The sequence below is a fragment of the Mustela putorius genome, unplaced genomic scaffold (genome assembly GCF_011764305.1).
Source record: "Mustela putorius furo isolate JIRA1106 unplaced genomic scaffold, ASM1176430v1.1 tig00003869_pilon_pilon_pilon, whole genome shotgun sequence".
Classification (NCBI taxonomy): Eukaryota; Metazoa; Chordata; class Mammalia; order Carnivora; family Mustelidae; genus Mustela; species Mustela putorius.
The window spans coordinates 15,777,774-15,803,286 of NW_025422021.1; the positions used below are offsets into that span (position 1 = coordinate 15,777,774).

The window sequence follows — 25,513 nt, forward strand, 5'->3', positions numbered from 1 at the left end:
TTTGTACCACCTTTCTAAATGAGTATTAGATTTCCACAGTATGACCTACTTTTTAGCTACCCCAGCCTGTGTTTGAAAGCTAAAGGACCAGATTTTAGATTTTAAAAGGCTCAAACACATCATATGAGGCAATGAAGAAACGAAGAAGAATTCTTTGGGGTTTTAAATTACAGTCAGTGGAATTTCCCTCACATTTACAAATGGAACGAACATAACTAATCTTGACTCATATCGGAAGTCCACACGACATGATAGAGATTTCCCACAGAGTGAAAAATCTACTTAGAAGCAATCTAATTGTTTCTAATTAGAAGCAATCTCTTAGGCATTCTATTCTGTGAGTGTTTCCAGCAGTGTCAAGTTTATGGATGTCTGACACATATTGATTGGTAGGTTATGTCAGTATGAATGTATAAGATATAATCTCCATGGATTTGTCATTTCTGAGGTACAAAATGTCAGTCTGTTCTCAAATATAATTCCAGCAAATTCTAAGGCATGCGGTCTTACCCTCATTCCTTCAAACCGGGATAAGGCTCTCAGTGGCCTCAGAGCTCTTAGTGTTCTGAGGGATTTGATGGCACCAAGTTCTGAGTAACCCAAGGCATTTGCAGTCAAGCTAACCAATGAGACCTATACAGAGAAAGCAATGCAGTTTTCTCATTTACAGACAAAAATGCTTACCCGGTTCAACCTTGCTCTGCAATAAACCAGTAGTTCTCAACCTTTAGTGAGTATCAAAATCACTTGGAGGTTTTGTTGAAGACACAGATTACTGGCAGGGTTTGATTCAGCAGTTTTGGGGTGGGGCCTGAGAATCTTCAAGTTTCCAGGTAAGATTAAAGATACTGGTCTGTGAGCCATACTTTGAGAACCACTGTCATTAACTTATGAGAAAGAAGCTATACATGTTCTCTCTTCAAGATTCTTGATAAGAACAGATTTTTAAAAATTAAATGTAAAACAAGAAAAAGAATGCCATTGAAATGCAATCTTCATCTACAGATCTGTAAATTTTTATCATCTCTCATATTATTTAGCTGACCCAAAAAGAAGATGACTAAAACTTCGTGTAAGTACACAGGTGAACTAAGGAAACCACTGGCTAATCTAAACACAAATACAGTCAGAAAGATGTAGGCCTCTAAAATAGTGGCTTTGTCTTCCTGTCAACTTCGGTCTGAGGGCATCAAACCATGAATTAGGTCAAATTAAAATAATTAACCCCCAAAAAAGAAAAATTGAGATTTTAGTATGACTAATTAGAAATTGCCAGACAATGGTTTTAGTCATTTATACAGACTGACTAATGTAGGTTGATAGAAATTCTAAAAAAAAAAAAAATTAAATTAAAAAAAATAAATAAAAATGTCAAGTAAAAAGGAAAAGAACAACTGTCATAGGTAGCACAGAAATGTCTGATTTCCTTTGAAAATACATAGAAATCTCATTAAAATTATACAAAGAAAAGATATTTTGTCCAAAAGGACACTTGAATTTCAAAAGCAAATAAATAAAAATAGATGTGTAATAGAGCTTCTAAGAATATGGTGTTAATGGACATTTGAAAAAAAAATACTTTTTATTAAAAATAAAGCACAAAAAATTTTTATAAAACTTATGCAAATGAATTTTGCACATATAATGTGAAATAGAAAAAAACCTCTAAACTTGGCAAAAAATGAGCTACAAAAATTTATTTTAAGTTGTTCATATATTTTTCTTAAAATCTAAATTTTTTAATAAAGATTTTATTTATTTATTTGAGAGACAGTGAGAGATGGTGAGAGAGAGAGAGATCACAAGCAGGAGGGAAGAGTGGAGGGAGAAGCAGGCTCTCTATGGAGTAGGGAGCCCAGTGTGGGGCTCGATTCCAGGACGCTGGGATCATTACCTGAGCCAAAGGCAGATGCTTAACTGTCTGAGTCACCCAGGTGCCCCTAAAATCTAAACTTTTAATTTTAGGGCTTCTGAGTCCTGTCTTCACTAATAATTGAAAAATAAAGTTACTGGATTATCATTTGTTGTGAAGATTTTCTGTATATAAAATATGAGGACCTGGACTACTTCATCTTTCCTGAACACAGAATCAATAAGAAATAAGCATAAATTAAAGGAAGAAAGATAAATGTAGGACATAAGAAAAAAATTCTGAACAGAGGCAGTAATTATTTGCTAACTAAAAGAAGTGGTAAAATACCCAATTTTATGTGACTTGTGTAGCTAAACATGAGGAGATACAATTATGCATTCTCCTCTTCCTGGAATGATCTAATTGGTCTTTTGGTCTCTAAAAAATCCTCTTCCTATTCCGTCATTCACAAATGCACCAACATTTCTTTTCCTAAAAGGGCAAGCTTTCATGTCACTTTCCAGAAATACTACTTCAGTGGCTTCTTCTGGAACTAGATCAGAGGCCTACATCTCTTTGGATGGCATCACAGGTTCTTTAAACTCTTCTCCAACTTACTGTGCTTACCTTGTCATCCAATTCGAAAACACTTTCCCTCACCCCCTTGGCACTGTTCTCACTGTCAGGGATTATTTGTTGCTTGAACAGGCCCTGATTGGCATGCATTGTCTTAACGCTTTGGTGTCCTTCCCCTTATCTGTATCTGTTGATGTCTACAGGCCTTAAACTCCAGCTCACAAGGGCACTACCTCACAAAGCCTTGCCTCCTTCCTTAGCAAAGTGAGTGGCACTTCTAATACAGATGTCACCCTCTCGTTATATAGGTATCTATCCTCACTAGTCCACGCTAAGCTTCCACAAGCTAGAAAAATGACTTTTGTATTTGTATCTTCCATAGCAAAACAGATGATCAAGAATGCATGTGATATAAAGCAGAGTATTGGTGCATTTAACATATTATCATAATTTTCTTAAATCTAAGAAGGTAAATATCAAGATACGCTCAGTAATATGAGCATCAGCTTCAGGGAACTGGATTTCTCCTAAGAATTTATTTATATTCAGATCATATTGATTTAATGCTTTTAATGTTATAAGGATATATTACATATCAGATATTTTTATTATAAACTTTCCAATGTATCATAACCACATTGAGAAAATAAGGAAAAAGTATCAACCATAAATCCAATTATACAAATAAAAGAAGGGTTATAGTCTTGGTATATTTTTCCTTTGTATAATATCCAATCATATGTGGTTTTAAGTATTTGTTTATTGTCTTCCTTTATTGCCAGGAAATTTTTCATGTAATTCTACATGTAGCCTATATATTACATTTAATAGTACATTTGCTGTGGGGATGCCTGGGTGGCTCAGTTGTTAAGTGTCTGCCTTTGGCTCAGGTCATGATTCTGGGGTTCTGGGATCGAGCCCCACATCGGTGTCCCTGATGGCAGGGAGCCTGCTTCTCCCTCTCCCACTCCCCCTGCTTATGTTTCCTCTCTTGCTCTCTGTCAAATAATAAATAAATAAAAATCTTTTTTAAAAAAGTAGTACATTTGCTGTAGATGGATTAGGAAAAAACACAACAAAGATACTCTTCTCTCTTAAATTCAAAGAACTCTTTTTTTTCCTATAATTTTTTTCTTCTGTTTGATGTCTAGAAAACTCAAATTGAATTAAAAGTTGATACTTTTTTCATTTGAAACTGTAAAAAATACCTTTCTCCATGAAAGGGTCCTTTTTTTCTTTTGCTGGCATGATATGTAAATTTAATATATCAAAATATTTCAAGTTAAGCGTATGTCTTTTATTTCCAAGGAATTACAATCAACAAAATATTATCTTTAAATGCACTAGTTAGGGGTGCCTGGGTGGCCCAGTTGGTTAAGCGACTGCCTTTGGCACAGGTCATGATCCTGGAGTCCCGGGATTGAGTCCCGTGTTGGGCTCCCTGCTTAGTGGGGAGCCTCCTTCTCCCTCTGACCCTTCCCCTTCTCATGCACTCTCTCTCTTTCTCAAATAAATAAATAAAATCTAAAAAAAAAAAATGCACTAGTTAGCACTTGTGCTTTTTTGTAAATTCCAGTATCCTCCTCTTCCTTTGTTAGCTGAGCATATCATCCTGTCACGTCCCCCATGTGCCAGTCCCCTGTCACCACTGGCTTGCCTAGTCTTTTCTAGACAAAGGCTTCTAAGTTTCTTTTTAATCATTTTGAATGGACTACTAATTTAAAAGATATTTAAGAAGTAAATCTCCAAGGTGCCTGGGAGGCTCAGTCAGTGAAGCGTCTGCCTGGAGTTCAGGTCTTGATCCCAGGGTCCTGCTATGGAGTTCTGCATAACCTGCTTTTCCTTCTGTTTCTTTCTCTCCCTGTCTCTCATGAATAAATAAATAAAATCTTTTTTTTTTTTAAGGAAGTAAATATCCAGAACTAAATGAAAATGATTTTTAATTCTTTTGTTCAATTAAGATTTTATATTTGTGAATAGAAGGTGAGATCTTTAAAATTCTCTCTTAGAAGTCACAAAGTAACCTTGTATTCAATTTTTTTTAAAGACTTTTATATTTTGGTACTCCATCTCACTTTAGTTTTAATACCAGTGCAGATTAATAAAACTTCTAAATAACCGACCCACAGCTAATCTGTTTCAACCATCATACAAATCAAGTGTGTTTCCTGCTTTTTTGACTTTCAAGTTTCTCTGTAATTAGTAACCCATCTGTGGGACAAACACTTCTCAACAGGCTCTGGTGATGACAAAAATACTAATGTCAAAGATAACTGTGAGGCATTTAAATACGGTTATTGTGTCAAACATAAGAGTGAAAAAAGCAAAACTTCTACATTAATATATTATTCTGTATAATTTGGAATTTAAATATTAATTTGAAATGAAATCAATAAGTACAGTAAGGCAGCATTTGACTGTTTCACCTGTAAAAGTATATGAATTTAAATTAAAAAATTGGGGGTTATCTTCTCATTGGGAAAATTAGAATCGTCATTTATATTTACATCAAGTATTTACTGAGTGCCTGCTGTGTGCCAGGCACCATTGCTAGAACTATCATCACATGGCAATGGAATGAAACACGGAAGTGCAGAACACTCACGTCAACAATCAGGAAATCCAGCCAGCACCACGCATTGGTGAAATACACCTGAAAACCGTATGCGACCCACTTGAGAAGCATTTCCAGGATGAATATGTAAGTGAAAACTTTGTCGGCATATTCTAACATGGTCTTAATGGTTTTTCGCTGCTCAATATATATATCTTCAAAGGCCTGTGAGTGAGAAAATTCCATGGAATTTCATTGTCATAAACTGTCTCTAATTGATGTCTTAATAGAGCAAATCTGCTTCAAGCCTCATCTCAGGTGCCTGCTTCTGGAAGGCTTCGTGTTCCCCATGGTGGCACTGGCTTTAAGGTCTACCTGCAGGCACACTTCAGTTAACCAATGAATCCAAATATTTTTCAATTTGGGTATCGAAACATCCCAAAGAGCTTAAAAACCCTAAGAGACTGTCAGGCACTTCTCTCTACAGCAGGAGGCAGAAAGTCTTGTGTGAGTAGATCTGCTTTGTTCATTACATTAGAATGTTTTCTCTCAGGAATGCAAATGTAAGGCAAGGAGACAAAGACCCCTACTCCCATGGTAGCCATGATAGCTGAGGAAAGAGGAACAGAAGATTACCACTTTCTTCCCTCTATTTCTCTCGCTCAGCATGGGCACCTATATGGGAACGGGAGGAAGCCCCCTCTGTTGGGCTCTGCTCTGCGACATTTTGCAGAGCTCTTGGGACACCATGGGGAATTCATTTTCAGGAGCCTCTGGGTGTTCTAGAATGAAAATATCATTTATCCAACTGAATCCCCTTATAGGAAAAACTATCACGATACCTTGGTCTGGATTAAGGACAAAAGATAATTTTCTTTTTTAGAGAAAAGGGGAAACTGGGCTTGTGATCAGGGCACAAAGGCCTAAAGTCATTGCAGCTCAATTTATAGTTGAAGCTGGAAGCCCCTCAGATGACAGCCATTGTGCCTGCAGTTTGGTGAGATTTGACTGAGTATAATTGAGAACCAAGAGCTAAGAGAGCAAAGGCACTAGTTACTGGTGAGACTTCAGAGTTCCCTCTCTATTGGCATTTGAATACAGGGCTGACCCTCTTTGCTTAAGTACATGGCAAGAGGCAGGATTCGTATTAGAGACAGACTTACAGGCCTCAGATACAGGACTATAATCCTAATGAAATCAACTCACCAAACCCTGTAGTGACTAATTGAAAAAATAAAAGAAATGCAGCCATATATATATATCGCCAAATGGGAAAATGGGCCACATTATTTTCATACATTAATTAATATTTTGACTAAACTGACCCTTCCATTGAATGAAATTGGACATAAATTAAGTTTTAATGCTTTCACTCTGCTACTCTTAGTAATTAAGTCAGTTACTATTTGCCATTTACTGTGCCTGGCACTAGTGAATCAGCATGAACAAGATAAGTGAATTCTCTGCAAAATGGAGCTTATGTTAAGCAGTTTGATATTTAGCTGATAATCCTGTATCATGTCTGTACAATCACTCTTAATAAGAACTGCCTCTGATGACTCAAAGTCAGAAATATTTTTCTTTAATATTACAAGAAACCATAATCTGAATTTGATTCAATCTGAGACCTACTCCACAAAAATAAAGAATTGCTATTTAGTGAGCCTTGCACTGTGCTAAGAATATCACATAATGTCTCTTACTTCACAAGCACCATATTAAAAAAAAAATGTAACAAGAGGTTCCCTGAGGGGGAAACTGAAAAGTTTCAGTAAAGGAAAAGGAGCAGATTATATGTCACCTACCAGCGCTCCACTGCTGAGTAGAATCATGAAGACGATGAAGGTTTCAAACCAGTTGTGCTCCACTATCTTATAGCAAGTTTTTCTCAAGTTCCACCAGAGTTTCCCTTTGCCTTCTTCTATGCTTATCTGACAACACTTGAACTTCCGCACACAGTCTACAATAAGTCAAAGTAAATGAAGAAAAAATAGTTACTCTTTGATTATGTACATTTGTATTGGCGGAAGACTCATCTACGTTATTACCTAATACATTGTAAATAAGTAACTGCTTTTTTAAGATGGCTTCCACTTATACAAATGGAAATCATCTGTACAGTTTTTAAATCATTCATTCAACAAATACTTTTATGTATATATGATTATTGTAATGGATTATATTACAGATAAAAACATATAGAAAAACAGAAAGAAAAATAAAATCAACAAATGTTGGTATTTTCATCTTATCCTTATCATTCCATCCATACATGGACATTTGAATTCTAAGTAGTTTGCTTAATGGTGTAATATACACATTTCCTTTTTATTGTAAGTAAATAGAACGTGAAAGGTTTCACTTCTCTAAATAAGATTACCAGACTTAACCAGAATCTGTAGAATTTTTCCACTATTATTGAGTATGTTGTTTTAATTCTGGCTATTATCAGTAACAATAGTATAAACATCTTTGTGTAATTTATGGATTACTAGATCAAAGGCTTGTCAACAAATATTTATTGAATATCTGTTACATTCAAGGGATTGTACTGGACAAAGCAGACTAGTAAAATGTGTAAACATAGACTTTCTCTTTAAACAGTGTGCATTTTAGGGCCACCTGAGTGGCTCAGTCTGTTAAATGTCTGCCTTCAGCTCAGATCATGATTCTAGGATTCTGGGTTCGAGCCCTGTGTCAGCTCCCGGCTCAGGAGAGAGTCTGCTTGTCCCTCTCCTTCTGCCCCTTACCACTACCACCCCCACCCATGCTCTGGTTTTCTCAAATAAATAAATAAAATCCTTTTTTTTAAAAGTGTGCATTTTAGGTAGGGGACTTTCGCTCACAAATTCTATAGTTATAGATATCACAAAAAATCACAAATTAAATAAGATATTGTGAGAGTTGATTGGTATAGACTAATTTCTGATATTGAGCTTTATAGAGGAAATGAATTTCAGCTTAGACTTTGAGGGATATGTAAGAACAGGTCTAGTACAGGAGCTATAAAAGAATGGAGAAACAATAACATCAATAAAACTTAATGATAGATCTAGAAGTTGCATGAAAGAACTAGGAGTTGACACTAGAAAAAATACTTGGAGCCAATCTGAAAAAAGGAACTGAGTGAGTCAGCTGGAGAATTTAGATTTTATATACTGCCCAATGAGTAAAACACTAAAGGATTTATTTGGGAATTGTGAAGATCTACCTGATAAGAATACTGATTTAGAATGATCTCTGCCTATAAAAGGCATTGGATGCAAAGAAGAAAGAAGATGAAAAAGGAGTTAAGAGTGCATGACATTCAAACAAGGGTAACAGTGGTAACAGTGGTTAGAAATCAGGGCGCCTGGGTGGCTCAGTGGGTTAAGACGCTGCCTTCGGCTCAGGTCATGATCTCAGGGTCCTGGGATCGAGTCCCGCATCGGGCTCTCTGCTCAGCAGGGAGCCTGCTTCCCTCTCTCTCTCTCTGCCTGCCTCTCCATCTACTTGTGATTTCTCTCTGTCAAATAAATAAATAAATAAAATCTTTAAAAAAAAAAGAAATCAGAAGATACCATTGAGCTGACCCACAGAATAGGGGGATGCTGGGGTGTGGGAGATGAGCCACAAGTTAAGGCTTTAACCATGAAGAGGGCCCTTGTTCAATGAATAGAAAAATGGAAATCTCATCTTGAAAAGAGCATAGTATTTTACTGCATAGATATTTATCAGATACTACTTTATAATGTCAGTCAGCCAGATCATATCCTTTGTTTCATGAAAATTTGATGATGTGCTATAAAATGTTCTTAGCTTCTCAACTAAGAAATAAATAGCATTATATTTGTTGTTTCTTTGAGGCAAGTTATTTTTCATATTTTTGTTTCCCCAAAGATCAAGATTTACATGCCCTGAAAATATTCATTGTATTAAATTAAATGTAACTAAATTTAGGAGTTGTTTGGTTTTTCCCTAGAGAGGTTAAAAGATGAAAAAACAGTTTAGCAGAAAAAGGCCAATTTTAGTGGGAATGACGAATGCCAAATTTGAGACACTGGTTTATTTCTGAGAGGAAAGGGAGAAAGTAAGATAAGGAAAGGGAACAAAATGGGCCTAATATGTATCTGTTTTATTTATAAATAAAAAGTCTGAAGTGAAGATGACAAGAGTATTCAAATTGTTGAATCTGATTGGTGGGCATCTATGTATTATTCATTATTATCTTCTATAATGTTAAGTTATTCTATATTCTATATAGAATATATTCTAAAATATTTCATACTTAAGTGTTTTCTTAAACTTTACAAAAGACAAATGTTGATAGTACCATAATTATTATTGTACCATAATTACTTATTATTTCCTTATTATTGTGGTATATATGAACATATTGTGACCCTAAAAATAAGCTAATTGTCTGATAAAGAGTAAAAACTAATACCACAGAAATTATTTTTGTGATATATCACTTGAATGTTTTCGAAAGTCATTTTTTTAATAATCAAGTAACTGCACTGGAATATACACAGACTTTTTGAAGTAAATAGCCAAGAGTGACTTCCCTCATAACTTATGCTGAATAAATAGTTCTTCCTCTGAAATTATTTAAAAATTGATAATTAATATTTAAGTATTTATTTTCACCAATGCATTAAAGTGATCAATAAATATATGTAACATAATCTTCTGTAACAACCTTAAATCCATTGACATCAATTGTGATTTCTACCATCTGTGTAATTAAATATTCCAAAATTTGCTTAAAGTTTAAATTAAAAGAGCTTTAGTGCTCTTAATGTAAACTTGGATAACCCAAATGAAATACTTTCAGAATTAGTTGTAACAAAATTGTATTACTAGTAGCAATTTGAGGCAGTAATTATTTTTTCTAGGATTTATTTATTCATGTTAGAGAGAGGGGCAGGAGCAGACAGAGTTCGGAACAGAATCTCAAGCAGACTCCCCACTGAGTTACAGAGCTTGATCTCACAACCCTGAGATCGTGACCTAAGCCAAAATTAAGAGTCAGATACTTAACTGACTATGCCACTCAGACAGTAACTATTTTTAAAATAAACTTTTGTTTAAGCAATTGCTATATGGTATTGATTTGAGACCAAGACATAATAAGCACTATTAAGTAGCGGTTAACTAAAAGAATGAGTTGGGGCATGTGGGTGGCTCAGTCAGTTAAGTATCTGCCTATGGCTCAGGTCATGATCTCAGAGTCCTTGGATCGAGCCTCACGTCGGGCTCTCTGCTCAGCTGGGAATCTGCTTCTCCCTCTGTGCTCTCTTTCTCTCTCTCCTTCTCAAATAAATGAATAAAATCTTTAAAAAAATTTTTTTAAATGAGTTAAATGAGAGGTGATATGCAGGGTTTTAGAGAAATGTTCCTGTACCTACAACAGGGATTTATATAAGAAATTAAAAGAATTTCATATCTTGTGATATTGTACTAAATTTTCCTGCCTCTTTGATCATTAGTGGTGCATTCCCACACAGTCCGGACTGGCGGGGTGACTTTGCTTTGGTGAAAAGATCAGGAGAAAACCTGGCAGAAGCAGACACTTGGCTGTTAGGCTTCCTCTCTTGCTCCTGTGTCTTTACCCCAAGAATATGCCCAACCACTGTGCGGAGGATGAGATGAAAGCGGACTGCAGCTGAGTCAATCCAACAGTCCATCCAAAACCTCAGGCTTGGAAGAGGCCTTTCCAAGATCAGCAAAACCATCTAGCTGGCCTTGGACTTGTGAGCACAAATACAAGGTTTTCGGGTTTTTTTGTTTTGTTTTTGTTTTTGTTTTTGTTTTGCTACATGCTAAGAAGTTCTGGATTGTTGGACATATAGCATTATTGTTCAAGAGATAACTGATCCATACCTCAAATTACATAATTTTAGCTTTCTTCAGAAAATCTTCTTGGTATCATTGGCCCAATGGCATGGTGCTCCGTATTATAAAACTCAGTATATTTTGGCATTTCATTATCTATTATCTATTATGATTCAAAACTAGTAAAAAAAATCAATCTTGACAGATAGATACAGGTAACCATTACTCATGGACAGTTTTTAAATGTACACTTATCATTTACTCCTCATTGTAAACTGACAAAACGGTAAACAATAAATTACCTCTTTGACCTTAATTTTTTTCTTTCTTTCTTTCTTTTTATTTTTTTTAAAGCTGAAGAGATATGTTTGATTTGGCCTTCTCTCTGATTTGATATTCTAGAAGGCCACCAAAACACCAGTATAGTGAGAGGCGTTTCTTAGTTAAACAGTACACACAAAAATAGGAATGTCTGATTACATAAATCTTATCTTTCAAAAAATTATCTTTGTTTGAATACAGAAAAAATAAAAACCAAACAAATAAACGAATAGTCACTAAACAGAGAGATATGATTAGATGGTGGGGAAAGAGACAGGTAAGAGGAGTCCGGTGAGCTCATATGTCTTGTTCCCACTTACCTTCCGTGAAACAGGCTTCAGGTTCAAGGGATTCTTCGGGTTCTACCTCAGGTTGCTCTCCCTCAGCAGGAGCTCCTATATCAACTGTGCTGCCTTCAGATGAACTAGTTGCATTTAGCTTCTGAAAATCAATTCCACAGAAAAGCTTTTAAAATATTTTCTTTAATCTATAATATAAAAATTCAAAAGGCGTGCCCTCAAGTCTTCTGTATGCATTTCCTTGATCTGTAATTCAAGAGTATCTTAAACATAATGCCAGTCCGCTTTAGTAGAGGTGGGGGGTCACAAGATTAGATGCAGTGCCACAGCATTTTTTTTTCTTTAAAAATATGGTACTAACAACTTAAATAATTTTTGATTAAGCCCATGTATAGAGATTCTGGAATAAAATCCTAAAGAGAGCTCATGTAAGCTGCCAGAGTCATATAGTCATCTGTGATCTTGCTTTTGTAAATTAGCTTGCGAATGGTACAGTTTGTTTTATTCTAAAATTGTGACCCAACCAACAAAAGCTGCACAAGTGTATTTTCATGTCAAATGCAGAAAAGATTGATCCAATGCAAATAAACAGCAACAATCTAAATTTATCCACTTTTCATTGACATGAAAACATAGACCACTAGTTGTTATTAAATGTATTCTATAGTTTTCTAATTCAGAAAAGAGCAGCACATTGTTAGCTTTATAGCAAGAGCTGGTATTTTGCATTCTCTTTGGCCAATGCACTCCTGTGTTTCACTGTGCATTTGGAAACTACTTGTTACTCTGGCACTCTTACCTGTCCTGTTAGTACAGGGAGAAGTGACTCTTTGGCAGTTGTTTTGGTTTCCTTTAGGCTACATCAAAACCATCAAAAGAAAAAGAAGTTGTTTTAGACCGTGACATACAACAAACTTTAGCCAGGTCAGGGTGTTAAAGGGACAGGCTAAATGAAGGGATACCAGTCTTTATTAGCCTGGTCTTAAAATGCTGCAGGAATGACACAGGGCCAGGTATGAGTGCCACATGGAATCAGAGTAGTTTGGGCCACAGCATTCTCGGACCTGTTACAATGTTATTACCGTTAGTGCATAACATTAGGAAATGGCTGAGCCGATAAGAGCTACTTTATAAAGGGGATGAGGTAAGCACATGATAAAATGCACACTGAAGTATGTTGAACTACTACAAAGTGGATATTATAGCTGGTACTAGAAACGCTTTACTCATATTTGAGCTAAGGGTTATATAGATCTGCTCTGGAAAGATGGTTCCTTTCTTTGATGAAAATCATTTTCCTTATTTAAAATATTTTCTTGGCATAGTGATGCTGATGAAGTGAAACTATTTATACATGATAAAGATGAAATTGAAATGCTTTTGTCTTGTTTAATTTAACAACATAGTGATAGAAGCATAAATATTAGATATGGCTCTCTTCATAGAGCCAGTTTCAGGGCATTTTCTTTAATTTGGCTGAAATAGTTAAATCAAGGATTATATATTATAAAATGCTTGAAGTTTGTTGAACTCTTCTCCTACTCACCAGGCGTATTTACAATACTAGGTAGATAATCATGATATCTCTGTCCTTATAATTTGAATATATTTTGTTTTAAGATGAAATGTCAAAGTGGGACAGTTTATTTCACATATTTTAATTTTTTAGACTTTGAATTTTCTATCCTTTGTCTTTTGGTTAGACTCTTTAATAATATAGCTGTGTTTACATACATGTAATTGACTAAGATATGACCAAATTATCCTCTCATTCCAATCCATCTGACTCACATGACATTGTTACATATTAGGGAGCTGATGATACTGATTTTTTCACTCGCAGGATGTTGAAACATGGTAATCAGAAGAATTGAAGCTTTGTCATACCTAACCTAACTGCAAACAGCCCACAAAAAAGAGACGGAAAATGCTTCTTTAAGAAAAAAGGATAGCACTGTAAATACAGATTGAGGGAAAGCCTGGGGGTGAACCCAAGGTAAAAAGGAGGATCCATATTCTGAGTACTCCATATGCTCAGGCTGGCATTCGTGAAGGACTGTTTTCCAGCCAACGTTAGTGCTGGGTAGGTCACGGTTACTCAATAAATATTGTTAAAAAATGAATGAATGAATAATAGACTTCTCTATAACAAAATGAAGGTTAGCTCTTGACAGTGATTGGGAGAAGTCATCAGATAACAAATTCCAGTGAATCTTGGTTTTAAATGATCGAGAGGATCCCTGTAATGTTAACTATCACACCTTTCATTTAGTGCAGCTCCTTAATACTAATATAGAAGTAATGTCTTTTTACTGAAGCCAAGTATTTGTGTATTTAAAGGTCAGGTTACTACTTTTTTATAAGAGCAACATGAAACTGTTGGGTCTTTAGAAGACATATAGCACAAGACTTAATCTTCTGAAACAAAGATACTACTTTTGCCATCTCTGTGTCCCTAGTACCTATCACCAATGTTTGTGTTTAATAGGCATTCGTTGAATAAATGAATAAATGATCTGTGCATGGAGTCTTTTATTCTTCCAGTAACTACTTCCGACACCTCCTATCGAATGCTTTTACATTTAAGGGTGCAGAATAACACAAATCCTTAGGTGCAGAATAATACAAATCCTTCAAGATTCTGAATTGCATAAATAATGGTCAGATAACTTTTAGAATAAGGAGTGCTGCCTGAACATTAAGCTCTCAATTATTCAGACCTAAAACGAGTCTACAAAGAAAACTGCAGTTGAACTCTGGAGTTCATAAACTTATACTGAATCATCCTGACAGTGTTTTCTTTCTTTTCACTCTTTATAGGTACATCTGCAGTCCCATTGGCCAATGCAATCTTTTTAAGGAGAGGCAGTCTCCTTCTCCATCTTCCCTCTGATATGGAACAGCAACCAATCTGGTATCTATTTAGGGAAGGAAATGTGGCTTTAAATATCCTGTCATAAGTTATAATGAGTCAGTAGCTGGACTCTAGATCTTCATTTTACCAGAATTTCCTAGAAAAATTTCTCCTGATTCAAGTAAAACCAATCTCTATCAGTATAAAATACTTAGTAGATGTGATATGTGGTCAAAGGTTGTAGGTTCAAGATAGTGCTCGTGATATTATGGATTCCCATGTTTTGTAACAATGAACTTAGTATTAGTTCAATTTATATTCATATTCTTATATGTATTAATGTAGAATAGAACTAAATATTCATCAGAATATTAAATGAACAAAAAGTTTGAACAATAATACTGAGAGGTAGGCAAGAAACTGATTTATAAAATCTTGATAACATCAATCCAGTGACTTTCTTAAAATCGCATAAGAGGCACATATAAAATATGTTGACTAAAAGTTAAAATGTGTCAAGAATCCATAAAAATCAAAGGAATCAAATTAAGACTATAAAACTCCAGCTTCAGATATGGTCATAATTATAATAAATCCTAACTATGGTACAAATTCACCAAATAGAACTGTCAAATATACATCATTATACGGAACTTTTAGACAGGTACTTGAAAAATTTTCAAATAAAGGTTGCTTGCCAATGCTGCAAACTAGACAACAACCACTGTAAAATGCCACATGAGTAAGAGACCAAAATATAAATTGCCTAGAAATAGAATCAGTTTTATACTTTTAAGTTCTACATTTGGCAAGTTTTATATTTCCCTTTGGTAAAAGTTAGATGTTTAGGTTCCCTTTTTATTTTTTATGCTTATTTATTAGGAAATAAATGAACTACATGATACTGTTAGAGTGCTCTTGCCTAGTTAAATTTTAATAAAATATGATATATTCTAATATCAGGATAGTAAAAAGATCAAACAGGAATAGCCAATTGCTACTTGCTATGAATAGCATTGGCAATAATTTACTTTCAGGTGGAAATATTACTTAAACATTTGTTTTAATGAAAATCTCATACTACAGGGCTCTACCTATTGAAAATCTGTGGGATTATTAAAGGAGTTAAGCCAGACAGAATTGTATTTTGCTAAATGATCTAATAAATAAATATTAAGGCACATATTTCATTTTGTCTTTTTAAACATTCTATCTCTTTTACTTTTCCTATTATTCATATATTATGATTAAACATCAGTATGCCAAACTATAGTCTTTCTTTCAGAAAGTAAAAGTATTTTTTAAAACAATTGCAGCAGAAAAAATGAGAGAAAACATAACTTGCCATTTTTTTCATAGGCACATTTGTTTCTCATTAAAAATTGTAATATATTTTTAAGGAAATATAATTATTTATAAGATTGTACATAATATTATAAAGATTGCATATAATTTAGAAAAGAGGTATATTTTACTCTGATTCAATAAGGGAATTGGGTTTAAAGAATGAAAACTTCAAATATAAAGTAAATCAAATAGTTCGTATCTGAAGAGTTTGACCCACAAGAATGGCAGTCCTTTGTTCCACATGGATCCTATTTCAGATTTATATTTGAGGAGCTCTGGGTTATTTTCCATGAAAAATCTTAACACTAGAACAATGAAAGTTATAATCTCGCTTGCTTTGGGATAAACTAAGGGCAAAGTGGCACATTAATACCAGAAAGGGATTGTTGGTGTTACGGTCTTGATAAGGAAGATGGCAAAACCAAATATGTGACAAAAAGTATCATTATCATTATACTACATTACCCAGAAACAACTTCTGTCTTTATAATGGATACATTACACAATTTTCAAACCATACATTGTATTTGAAGTATCCTTCTTGGTCCAGCAAAAGTAGCCCTTATATCACATTGGTCTACCCCTCAGCAGATAGATAGTGTCCCAAAGACACAAGTTTAGTTCATTTTGTTCCTCCATGAAGGATATTAAGAGTCTTTTTCTTCCTTAATCACTATGATACTGGAAAACTGTCCCTTGAGGACCAAACATTTCCCAGGATAAAAGCATAATGGGTTCTTATTGAATCCTTCTCAAAAAAACATTCGCTCACATCTTTTTCCCTCCTCTACCACTTGTGTTGGAATTTAGTATACACTTTTATATACAGACAATGTTTCCTGAGGGAGGATAAGAGACATATTCAAGGAAATCGAAAACTGTAATAATGTAAGAATTAAGAATAAATGAGGTCAATTTAAACCAGTTTGGGCTCAGTTTGTGTTTCACAAATGTACTCCAACTAAATCTCCTAAATAAACTGGTAGATAATACATCTGATAATCACTTTCTTGGTATACCTGTGTATATAAGAACTTGGAATATGGGATACTCAGAAAATAAGGAAACGAACCTTCCCTTTTTCCAAGATACTGGGCGAAAAAAGCTATTATCTTAAGGAGTCAAATCCCACACTTTTCTGAAAAATTAATACATTCTAGGAAAAAAAAAATTCTCTCTAGTCCCTCTGTATATGTATATCTGTGTTTCATTGTGAATAATTATATATCTTAGGTCTCATTTGATGTCATTCTTCCAATATACAAGGCATCATCATTCAAAAGTCTTAGAGTGCCAGAGACTGAATATTTTGCCCCAAAGTATAAAAGAATACTATGAAAATGACATAATCATTGCTCCTTTCCAGAGAGCCAAATATGCTTATATTAGGGTTGTTCTATAGTTTTTAATGGCTGAAGAGGAAACTGCACCTAAGAGAAAAGTATTTAATTAACATTTCCTTTTTTTTTTTTTTTTAACTAGTTTTATCCTGGAACTCTCCTTTGGATATACTGATGATTCCTCAAACATAACATATACCCAAATAATCATATATTCAGATATCAAAGAATATATTCTTCATATGCCTGTCTCTAGACCTTTTGTCATAATTAGTCTGGGCTTATAATAAGCCATATCTATTTTTAAAATAAGCTTTTAACTTTAGAACATTTTTTGGCTTATTCTAAAAGTAGTTCAAGGATTTCTTGAATGCCCTAAACTCAGTTTCTCCTGTTTTAATTAACATTTCTTAAGAAAATAATTAAATCGCATTTAGTAATTTGGTTAACATATTTGAGTACAAAACTATGATTTCAACATTAGGAAATGCAAAGGTCCAGCAAATGGACTCCAAACTGTGTTACCCTCATTGCCATGGTCGTGACAAGGGAGGTCCTTTCATTTAAAAACACTAAAGGAGCGCACAAGGATTCTCTGTCTATATAGGAGTCTGTAAGGCACGATATATTTACATAACGTTCTTTGGGAGAAATTTCCCAGCAGGTCTGGATGAAACGAGGAAAAACAAAACCACAAAGGACAGAGGAACAACTGAGAAAAGAAGGTGGATTCCAGATCTATTTTCAGAATGAACATACTACCTAAAAGACCAAAATCTTATTTTTTTGGTGTACAAAAGGCGTTTTTTTCCCCTTTTCTTTCAGTCTTAGGAGTTTTAGGGGTAAATATCAACAGAATTTCCAAGGGAACCATATTCTAAATGTAAAATACTTTTGGTCAATTGCTGAAAAAAGCAATGCCATTTTCTCTGTAATGAAGCAGACAAAAATTATACCCATGCTGCTAGCAGCCAAAATGTAAACATTCCAATTCATTTACATTATTACTACATTAAAATACCCTTTAGGCAGTTTACACATGAATAAGGAATTGTTTTGGTTTGCATATTGCCCTTCAGAAAAACTTAATATGACACTGAACAAAAATTACCAACAAAGTACACCCATTGGGGCTATATTAAAAAAGGAAAAGAAAAACAAAACAAAACAAAAAAACAGGGCAGAGAAAGCTTTTCTGCAAGTTTTTAAAGAGCACCTACATTTCTCCTCTAAGCCCTTAGTATGTTCAAATCTCTATAGCATTAAATGGAAATTAAATAATCCATAATGGCATGCACTTTTATTTTTCAGTGAATATAATTTCTAGTAAAAATCTATGTAAGAAGATTAGCAACTGAATCATTGTTTTAAAAAGTTAGGGTTGCCAGACTTGCCTGACCATGCTTTATATGACTCAGCATAAGAGCAGCTGTGCATATTTTTATTTTACTGCCAATGGATGGGCAAGGAATGTAGCTGAGTAACATGCAGGCCAGTCAAAATTCATTTAGAAACTGATTATATTTATATATGTACCACTTGCTTGGGTAACCTGGGTAAAAGTGGTGGCCCGAGCCTCTGGCTGGTTAAAAAACACCAGAGCTGCACTCTTGATGGCTCCAGCTTGATTTTACCCCTGTGAGAAGTAAGAACGGTAAGCAGTGAAGGTTACCATATTGTACTAGTAAATTTCACTTTGAAAAAAATCATTTAAGCATGGCTTCAACATTAAAACTCTAAAAAAGAAATCAATCATTCAAAATCACAAACTATGAAAGGAATTACATTAAATATAGTCAAATAATGTTGAGTTAAAGCATACATGAGTGCAACATGATAAATTCTAGGAACTTACAGAAAGTATCAAAGAATCACACAACTTTGTCAAAGACATAGAGGATTTAGTTCAAACACCCAAACAACCTCCGAGTCCACCTGGTTAGTCTGTTCTATAAAAAGGAAATTTTAGGCATTCTAAAATGTTTTAAGTGCCCTATTTTCTCCTTTAATTAAAAAAATTTAGAAAAGAATATAAATAAGTTTTACACCATTTCTTACTATTCTACATGTGATATTTTACAGCACAACCCCATCCCACCAGTTAAAAAAATGAACAGACAAAAATAACTAGAAGACAGAACACTATAAACAGATATTTCAGGTAGGAATATTTGGAATTCTTGGATAATTCTCTCAAATCTCTTTTGTTTTTTAGTATAGAGCTACTAGGTAAGATACAGTATGATTAAAACTTGCACATTTCTCTTTCTAGACTAGTGCCCTAATCTCTTATTGGTTTATGAGTTTATATTTAGGAAGTTTGATATAAAGACATACTTGAAAATTTCTGCAAATAATAAATTTCAACAACCAGATAACAACCTATATGGTGAGAATGAATTGAAAGGACTCCACAGCCAAAGCAATAAAATAATTCTATTTCCAACAGGCAGCTCAGTTCTCTGCCTCCAATTCCAAAGTAGCGACTTCACATATATTGTTTTGTCGTACTTAACTGAAACAGAAAACAATTAAAAAACTTAATGATAACAGAAAGAGAGAGTCTGGACTTTCCTACTATAAGCCCCACCTGACTGGACATTCCTCCTGTGTCAAACATAATGGTTTGAGGTGAGATAAATATATACGCAGTTTTGGAGAAGCCTAAGGCTTTAAAGTTTCTGAAAATTAAAAAGACTGGATGTCACGTTAACTACACCTTGAAAGATACTCAAACTAAGTCAAAAGTTTAAACTAACTGAGGGCTTTAACATTTGATTCTTCATAATTTATTCTTAGTTTATATGAAATACTCTAAAATTAAATTAAATTAATTAAACATACAAAAATAGAAAAATTGAAAAAAAAAAAGAAAATTGACTTCCCTTTTGGTAAAGGAAATATTTACTATTTGGTATAATGTCAAGATAATGAGAAGGGGAATATATAGTAAAATTTAATGACCCAATTCTCTTTTCTAAAGGCTGGCTTCAATTTCTCGTAATATATAGTAGGAACAATTAGGATCCATCCTCTCCTTCAGCAGAGCCCAACAAACTATGCTTATCCAAAATTCTGCTTAACCATATATTAAGATATTATTAAATTTAAAAATAATGGCCTTATTAGTAAAGATTTGAGTTCAACTAGTTACAGCAATTCATTGCCTCAGGGTATAACATTTTATCATTTTCCCCTGGAATCACATCATTTATTTTGTGAAACTAGTAACTATGGCCTTGTTACTTACCTGTTAATTTTAGTACCTCTATTTAAACTTTCTCTGGGGCGCCTGAGTGGCTCAGTTGGTTAAGCAACTGCCTTTGGCTCAGGTCATGAGTGCAGGGTCCTGGGATAGGGTCCCATGTGGGCAGGCTCTCTGCTCAGCAGGGAGTCTGCTTCTCCCTCTCCCCCTGCTCATGTTCTCTCTCACTCACTCTCTTTCAAATAAATAAGTAAAATCTTTAAAAATAAATAAACTTTCTCTGGATTTCACATTTAACATCTACTTAATCACAGAATTAGCAATACTTACCTTAAAACAAGAAAGAATGAAAAATAGCATATTCGTCAGTAATTTTAGGTTATTAACATGGGAATACTGACAAACAGCTAAGGTTTCCTTCATAGAAATATATTTTAGTTCATAATTTATTAACTAATGTCCAATTTTTGTGACTGTTACACTACTTAAATTTTATCCTTCATTGTCTCAAGCTCCCCAGTCATCTATCTTTCTTAGAATGAAAATAGTATTGGAGGACTTTCTCTTCCTGTCAATCAACTCAAATGATAAGAAAAGATGAATCTTTGTTTTGGGCTTTTATTTTTATTTGCTTATGCAAGCTTTAATCACTGGGAATTCTGTTTTCATTTTTGTAAAGTTAAACAATTAAACATTAAGGGTTTAAAATCTTTATTCTCTTTATCCCCAGCTCTGTGCTTATTAACCTAGAGACAAACTAAAAGCATACTCTGGTACTCATACTTTTCTAGTAAGTCAAAAAATACTTTAAACTGCCAAGACTGGTACTGTAGTTGATAAACTCAGAATTTTATGTTCTCTAACATACCATGACTTCTTGTGTGTGGAGACAGCATGCACTAGGCTCAGCAGAGTTAAACATTTTCAGCATGATTCATTACTACCTTCATTTCCTTAAAAAAATTACTTACTTCGGAAACATGAAACTATATGTAAATATCAAGCCAAGATCCCAATCATTTTCTGTGAATAAAAATTCCTGTGCAAACTACGTAAGATCACATTTTAGGAAGTATTTCATAAAAGCCAAGTGAGACTTGGAACTGCCTTCTCACCAAGTATTTATCTAGTACATACAAAACCTACCATTGTGGGAGAATTACAAGAAAGTGAACACACTGAAACATTTTCACAAATCTCAAATGATTTTCAAATAATTAGAGCAATTCACATTAATCTGAATATTAATATTATCAATAATTCAAGATGGCAAATATTTTAAAAAATGAGTCAGAATATCACTTGTCTGGCTTTATTTTAATCTGTTGTCAATTTATCTATCACCAATTTTGCCATAGAAAGTGTATCAATATCCTATTTTCTTATAGAGATAAAACACAACTTTAAAGTGGACTCCTAGTTTAAAGCATACATTACGTCAAAATATCTTACTTAAAAATTCCTACCTCTTTGCTTTCCTCCATATCTGACTCGCTGCTAAATTCTTCAGTATTTAAATTTTCAAAGTCAGATTCTCCGACAGCAATTGGTACAGTCACAGTGAGGCTGGGATTGTTTATGAATGACATGTAATCACTTTCATCCACAACATATTTTTCCACACTGCTGCCTATGCCACTGGTTGTTCCATTTCCATCTTTGAGATAATTGAGATCTTTGCCTATTTCTATAGTGGTATGGTTGGAAATACAGCTGTCTTTTTTGTTATTTAGATCTTCGAGTGGTTTAATTTCATCTAGGGCTTTCTGCTTTCTTACAAAGGCTTTCTGAATAAATTCACGTAGTTTTCTTTTAACATAATCAATTCCTTTCTGCATCCTTCCCACAGCAATCTGAAGATTGTTCATTTCATTATCATCATCAGTGGCAGCAAGGTTGTCAGAACTGAACGAACTCAAGAGCAAGGCCAGGAAGAGGTTCAGAACCTATGCATGATAGGAAAATAGATGATGAAAACATGGTATTGTTTCAGTTGCTCTTAAGTATAAGTTTTCCAAAATTGCTCTTATACCACATTTTTTACTAATAGGTATTCCTTTTAGTTTGTGATAAACTATCCTGAAAAAAAGGTGAATGAAATAAATACCTGTCCAATATCAAGTGATACTATTAAGAGTATTTCCTTTTTAGTCATTACAAAATTACTGAAACTTCTAAATTAAGTTCAGTTCCAAAAGAGAAATCTTAGTTATCTAGTTAACTGTAACAGTGAACAAAGAAAAAAAAGTTTTATTTGGGATGCTAAGTATTTTCCCATGTAAACTGGATTTTCCAGGACACTGATAATTTATCATAACTTTATTCCTAAAGTGATAATTCTAATACATCTAAACATGATTTTGTTTTCATGTATTTGTACCAATTTTTGCACTAGATAACTTACCAAATTAGAAAAAAATATACCTATTGCTAGGTCAAAAGTCACAGTTTTTGGTTCAGAAAATCATGGCCACTAGATCTATACAATAGCTGGGCATACTATAAAAATGGTTTTTATACAATAATCATCATGTTAATATTGATTTAAAAGATTGTGGAGTCAAGATATTGCCATGGACAAAAATCACTAATTAGTCTGTAACTTGAGTGTTCAAAAATAGGCCCCACTGGTAGGAGTGAGTGAAAAGATTAGTGACTATAAACCCACTTCATATGTACTCAAAAGATGTAATTTACTAATGAATCAGGTACTCATATGGGTACAAGATCAAGCTGTATAATTTTCTTCAGGATTTGATTGATAATTTTATGAGTTTGTGATTATTGAAACATATAGAATAACAGAAGGATTTAGTAGTAAAGTAAGCCAAAGACAAAATGTAAAAATAATAGAGAAGAATCCTAGAAAAAACTTTAAGTAATACTCCAATGAAAAGAATGCTGCAGTCTTGCTACATTCCTGGCTTTCCAATAAGCTAATAAGGCCTATAGCTCCTTTGTTTAACCAGTTACAAGTTAGTCTACCAATGGTAATAGGAAATGTAAAAGTGTGTAAGATCCACTATGGAATTCACATAATCTGTAAGTCTATTTTGACATTGAATACCATGGTTGCAGGTATTCATATGAAGACCTACTCCTTCACCAATAAAATTATACTTTATTGTTATTTGCCTTTGAATTTGTTATTTGGATGAAAAATAGATGAAAGAAAAAAGTTAAATGCTACGTTTTGGTGTTTATCCATTATGAAAATGAATTTTGGTGGCATTATTTTCTAGATTTGATTTCTGAAGGTTTATTAATGAACCATCTTTGTCTATTAAGAAACTTTTCTTGATATGTATCGATCGACCCTGCCAGAGTGAGATCCAACTTCTATTTCCTCTTCAAAGCACAGAGGCGAGTACTCTATTTGTGACTGTGTCATTTACTGATCTAGCTGTATGTCTGCTGCCCTTTCTTGTTAGGATGAGTGTGCGCCAGTCTTTGGCCCCGCCTCTGTCCTGTCTGTGGACCCGTCATGGCAGTGATCACTGGCACTGCTTGGGGTGGAGTACCATAAGAAGTTTACGTGAGTTCAAAGGGGTTATGTCAGCTTGCCTTTGGGGGACCTTCCTCTCTTCAGTGAGTATGAAAGAGAAAAATTATAGGAGTTGCATGAAATTCATTCCATCTTGTTTAATCAAATGTAATATGAACACATTTCCTTACTGGTGATAAAAATGACATATTATCACTACTTTAGCTACTCTGAAATATATCCAGGATCGCATGAAAGGGGGAACTTTTTTAGCTGATAGTCAAAGAAGAAAGGAGAGCCTTTAATTTTCTCCTTAAAATACAGTTTCCATGTATGCATGTAGATGGGAATGATTATTTTACAGACTATTTCTCTTTAATCATTTATAGCAATCCAAATTTTTTAAAAAGATTTTATCTATCTATCTATCTATCTATCTACCTATCTGAGAGAGAGAGAGTACACATGAGAAGGGGTATAGGCAGAAAGAGAGGGAGTAGCTGACTCCCCACTAAGCAGGGAGCCTGGCGTGGGGCCTGGGATCATGACCTCAGCTGAGGGCAGACACTTAACAGACTGAGCCACACAGATACCCCTACAGTAATCCAAATTTATATTAAATGCTGTCCGTAGGTATAGATGCTTCTGAAATTCTCCTTTCAGTTTGAATCTTCTATACAATTACATGTCAGGTTTGTCTTATTTCTGTAAATTAATAGATTATATGGGATATGTTGAATTTCTTTCTCTTTAAATCCAGTGTCCATTTTCCAATTGCTCGTTGTTAGCTTTCTAATAAAAAGCTATCTGTAGCTCCAAACTGCCTACAAAAAAATCCACTTTTATTATGTATAAACGGTCTTTTCATAAATTAAACTCTACACAGTCTAACCCTACAGTTAACTTTCTACTACTCCTACTACGGATTCCCTGCTGCAGTTTGATCTGTTCATTCACTACTGTCATAAAGGATTCTGTTCTTTGCCTTTTCTTCTTTTCTTCCAATATATGTCAAATGCATATATGAATTCAAACCAAATCTATAATATAAACCTATGACTTTTTGTTTCTATTCTATGTAAGCCCAGGACTCTCTCTTCCTGTTCTATGCAATCCTGTACTTCTCTGGAAAAAAAAATTGCATTAGGGATTGTGGTGACTATAAAATACATCTACAAATTATTTGTTACTCCTCCATTCAGAAGTTAAAGCCTAACTCCTTCTTAAGTGTGAGTTTTTCTTAGTGACTAGCACTGATGAATCCAATGTGGCAGAAGGGACAGTGTAGGACCTCAAGATTAGAACACCAGTCTTATCCTTGCCTTCTCTTGCATGTCATCTGCTCTGGGAGAAGCCAGCTGCATGTCCTGGAGACAGTCAACAGTCCTATGGAGAGGTCCACATGGAGACTAACTGAGGCCTTGTGCCAACCAACAGGTAACTGGGACTTCCTGTCAAAAGCTATGAGAGGGATGCTTTTTGGAAGCTGATCTTCCAGGGGCTTTAGCCAACATCTTGACAATAACCTTATGACAGACCCCGAGCTGGAACCACCCAGCCAAGCTACTCCCAAATTTATGACCCACAGAAACTAGAGATGTTGTTTCTGGATTGCACAATGCTCATGCTTCTTGTTACTTCAAGAATAGATCTGCATTATCTAAGCTAATATTGAGGAGGTGGAAATCTGCAAATGAATAGAAATAAATGATAACCTCTTGCCTTTTTTCCTCTCCCTTTTTTCTTCCTTTGAGGGAACTGGAGGTTGCTTTTATGTGAAATGAAATTAAATGTATAAATTATCACTTAAAAATATGGTTATGTCAATATTTGCTCTAGTTCACTAGATTGGAACTTAATCAAG

The 25,513-nt window shown here is 34.4% G+C and overlaps 1 protein-coding gene across 4 annotated transcripts in view; it reads right to left on the bottom strand.

The window, feature by feature from the left end:
* Positions 1-25,513, bottom strand: part of LOC101682837 (sodium channel protein type 2 subunit alpha) — a 137,984-nt gene that overhangs the window by 15,511 nt on the left and 96,960 nt on the right. For all 4 annotated transcript variants that reach the window (XM_004743983.3, XM_045066746.1, XM_013052020.2 and 1 more), the window contains 5 exons: positions 21,632-22,111; positions 11,441-11,561; positions 6,788-6,942; positions 5,034-5,207; positions 511-633 (listed from right to left, as the gene is read on the bottom strand). In XM_004743983.3, coding sequence (XP_004744040.1) covers positions 511-633; positions 5,034-5,207; positions 6,788-6,942; positions 11,441-11,561; positions 21,632-22,111 — 1,053 coding nt within the window. The remainder of the gene's footprint in view (positions 1-510; positions 634-5,033; positions 5,208-6,787; positions 6,943-11,440; positions 11,562-21,631; positions 22,112-25,513) is intronic.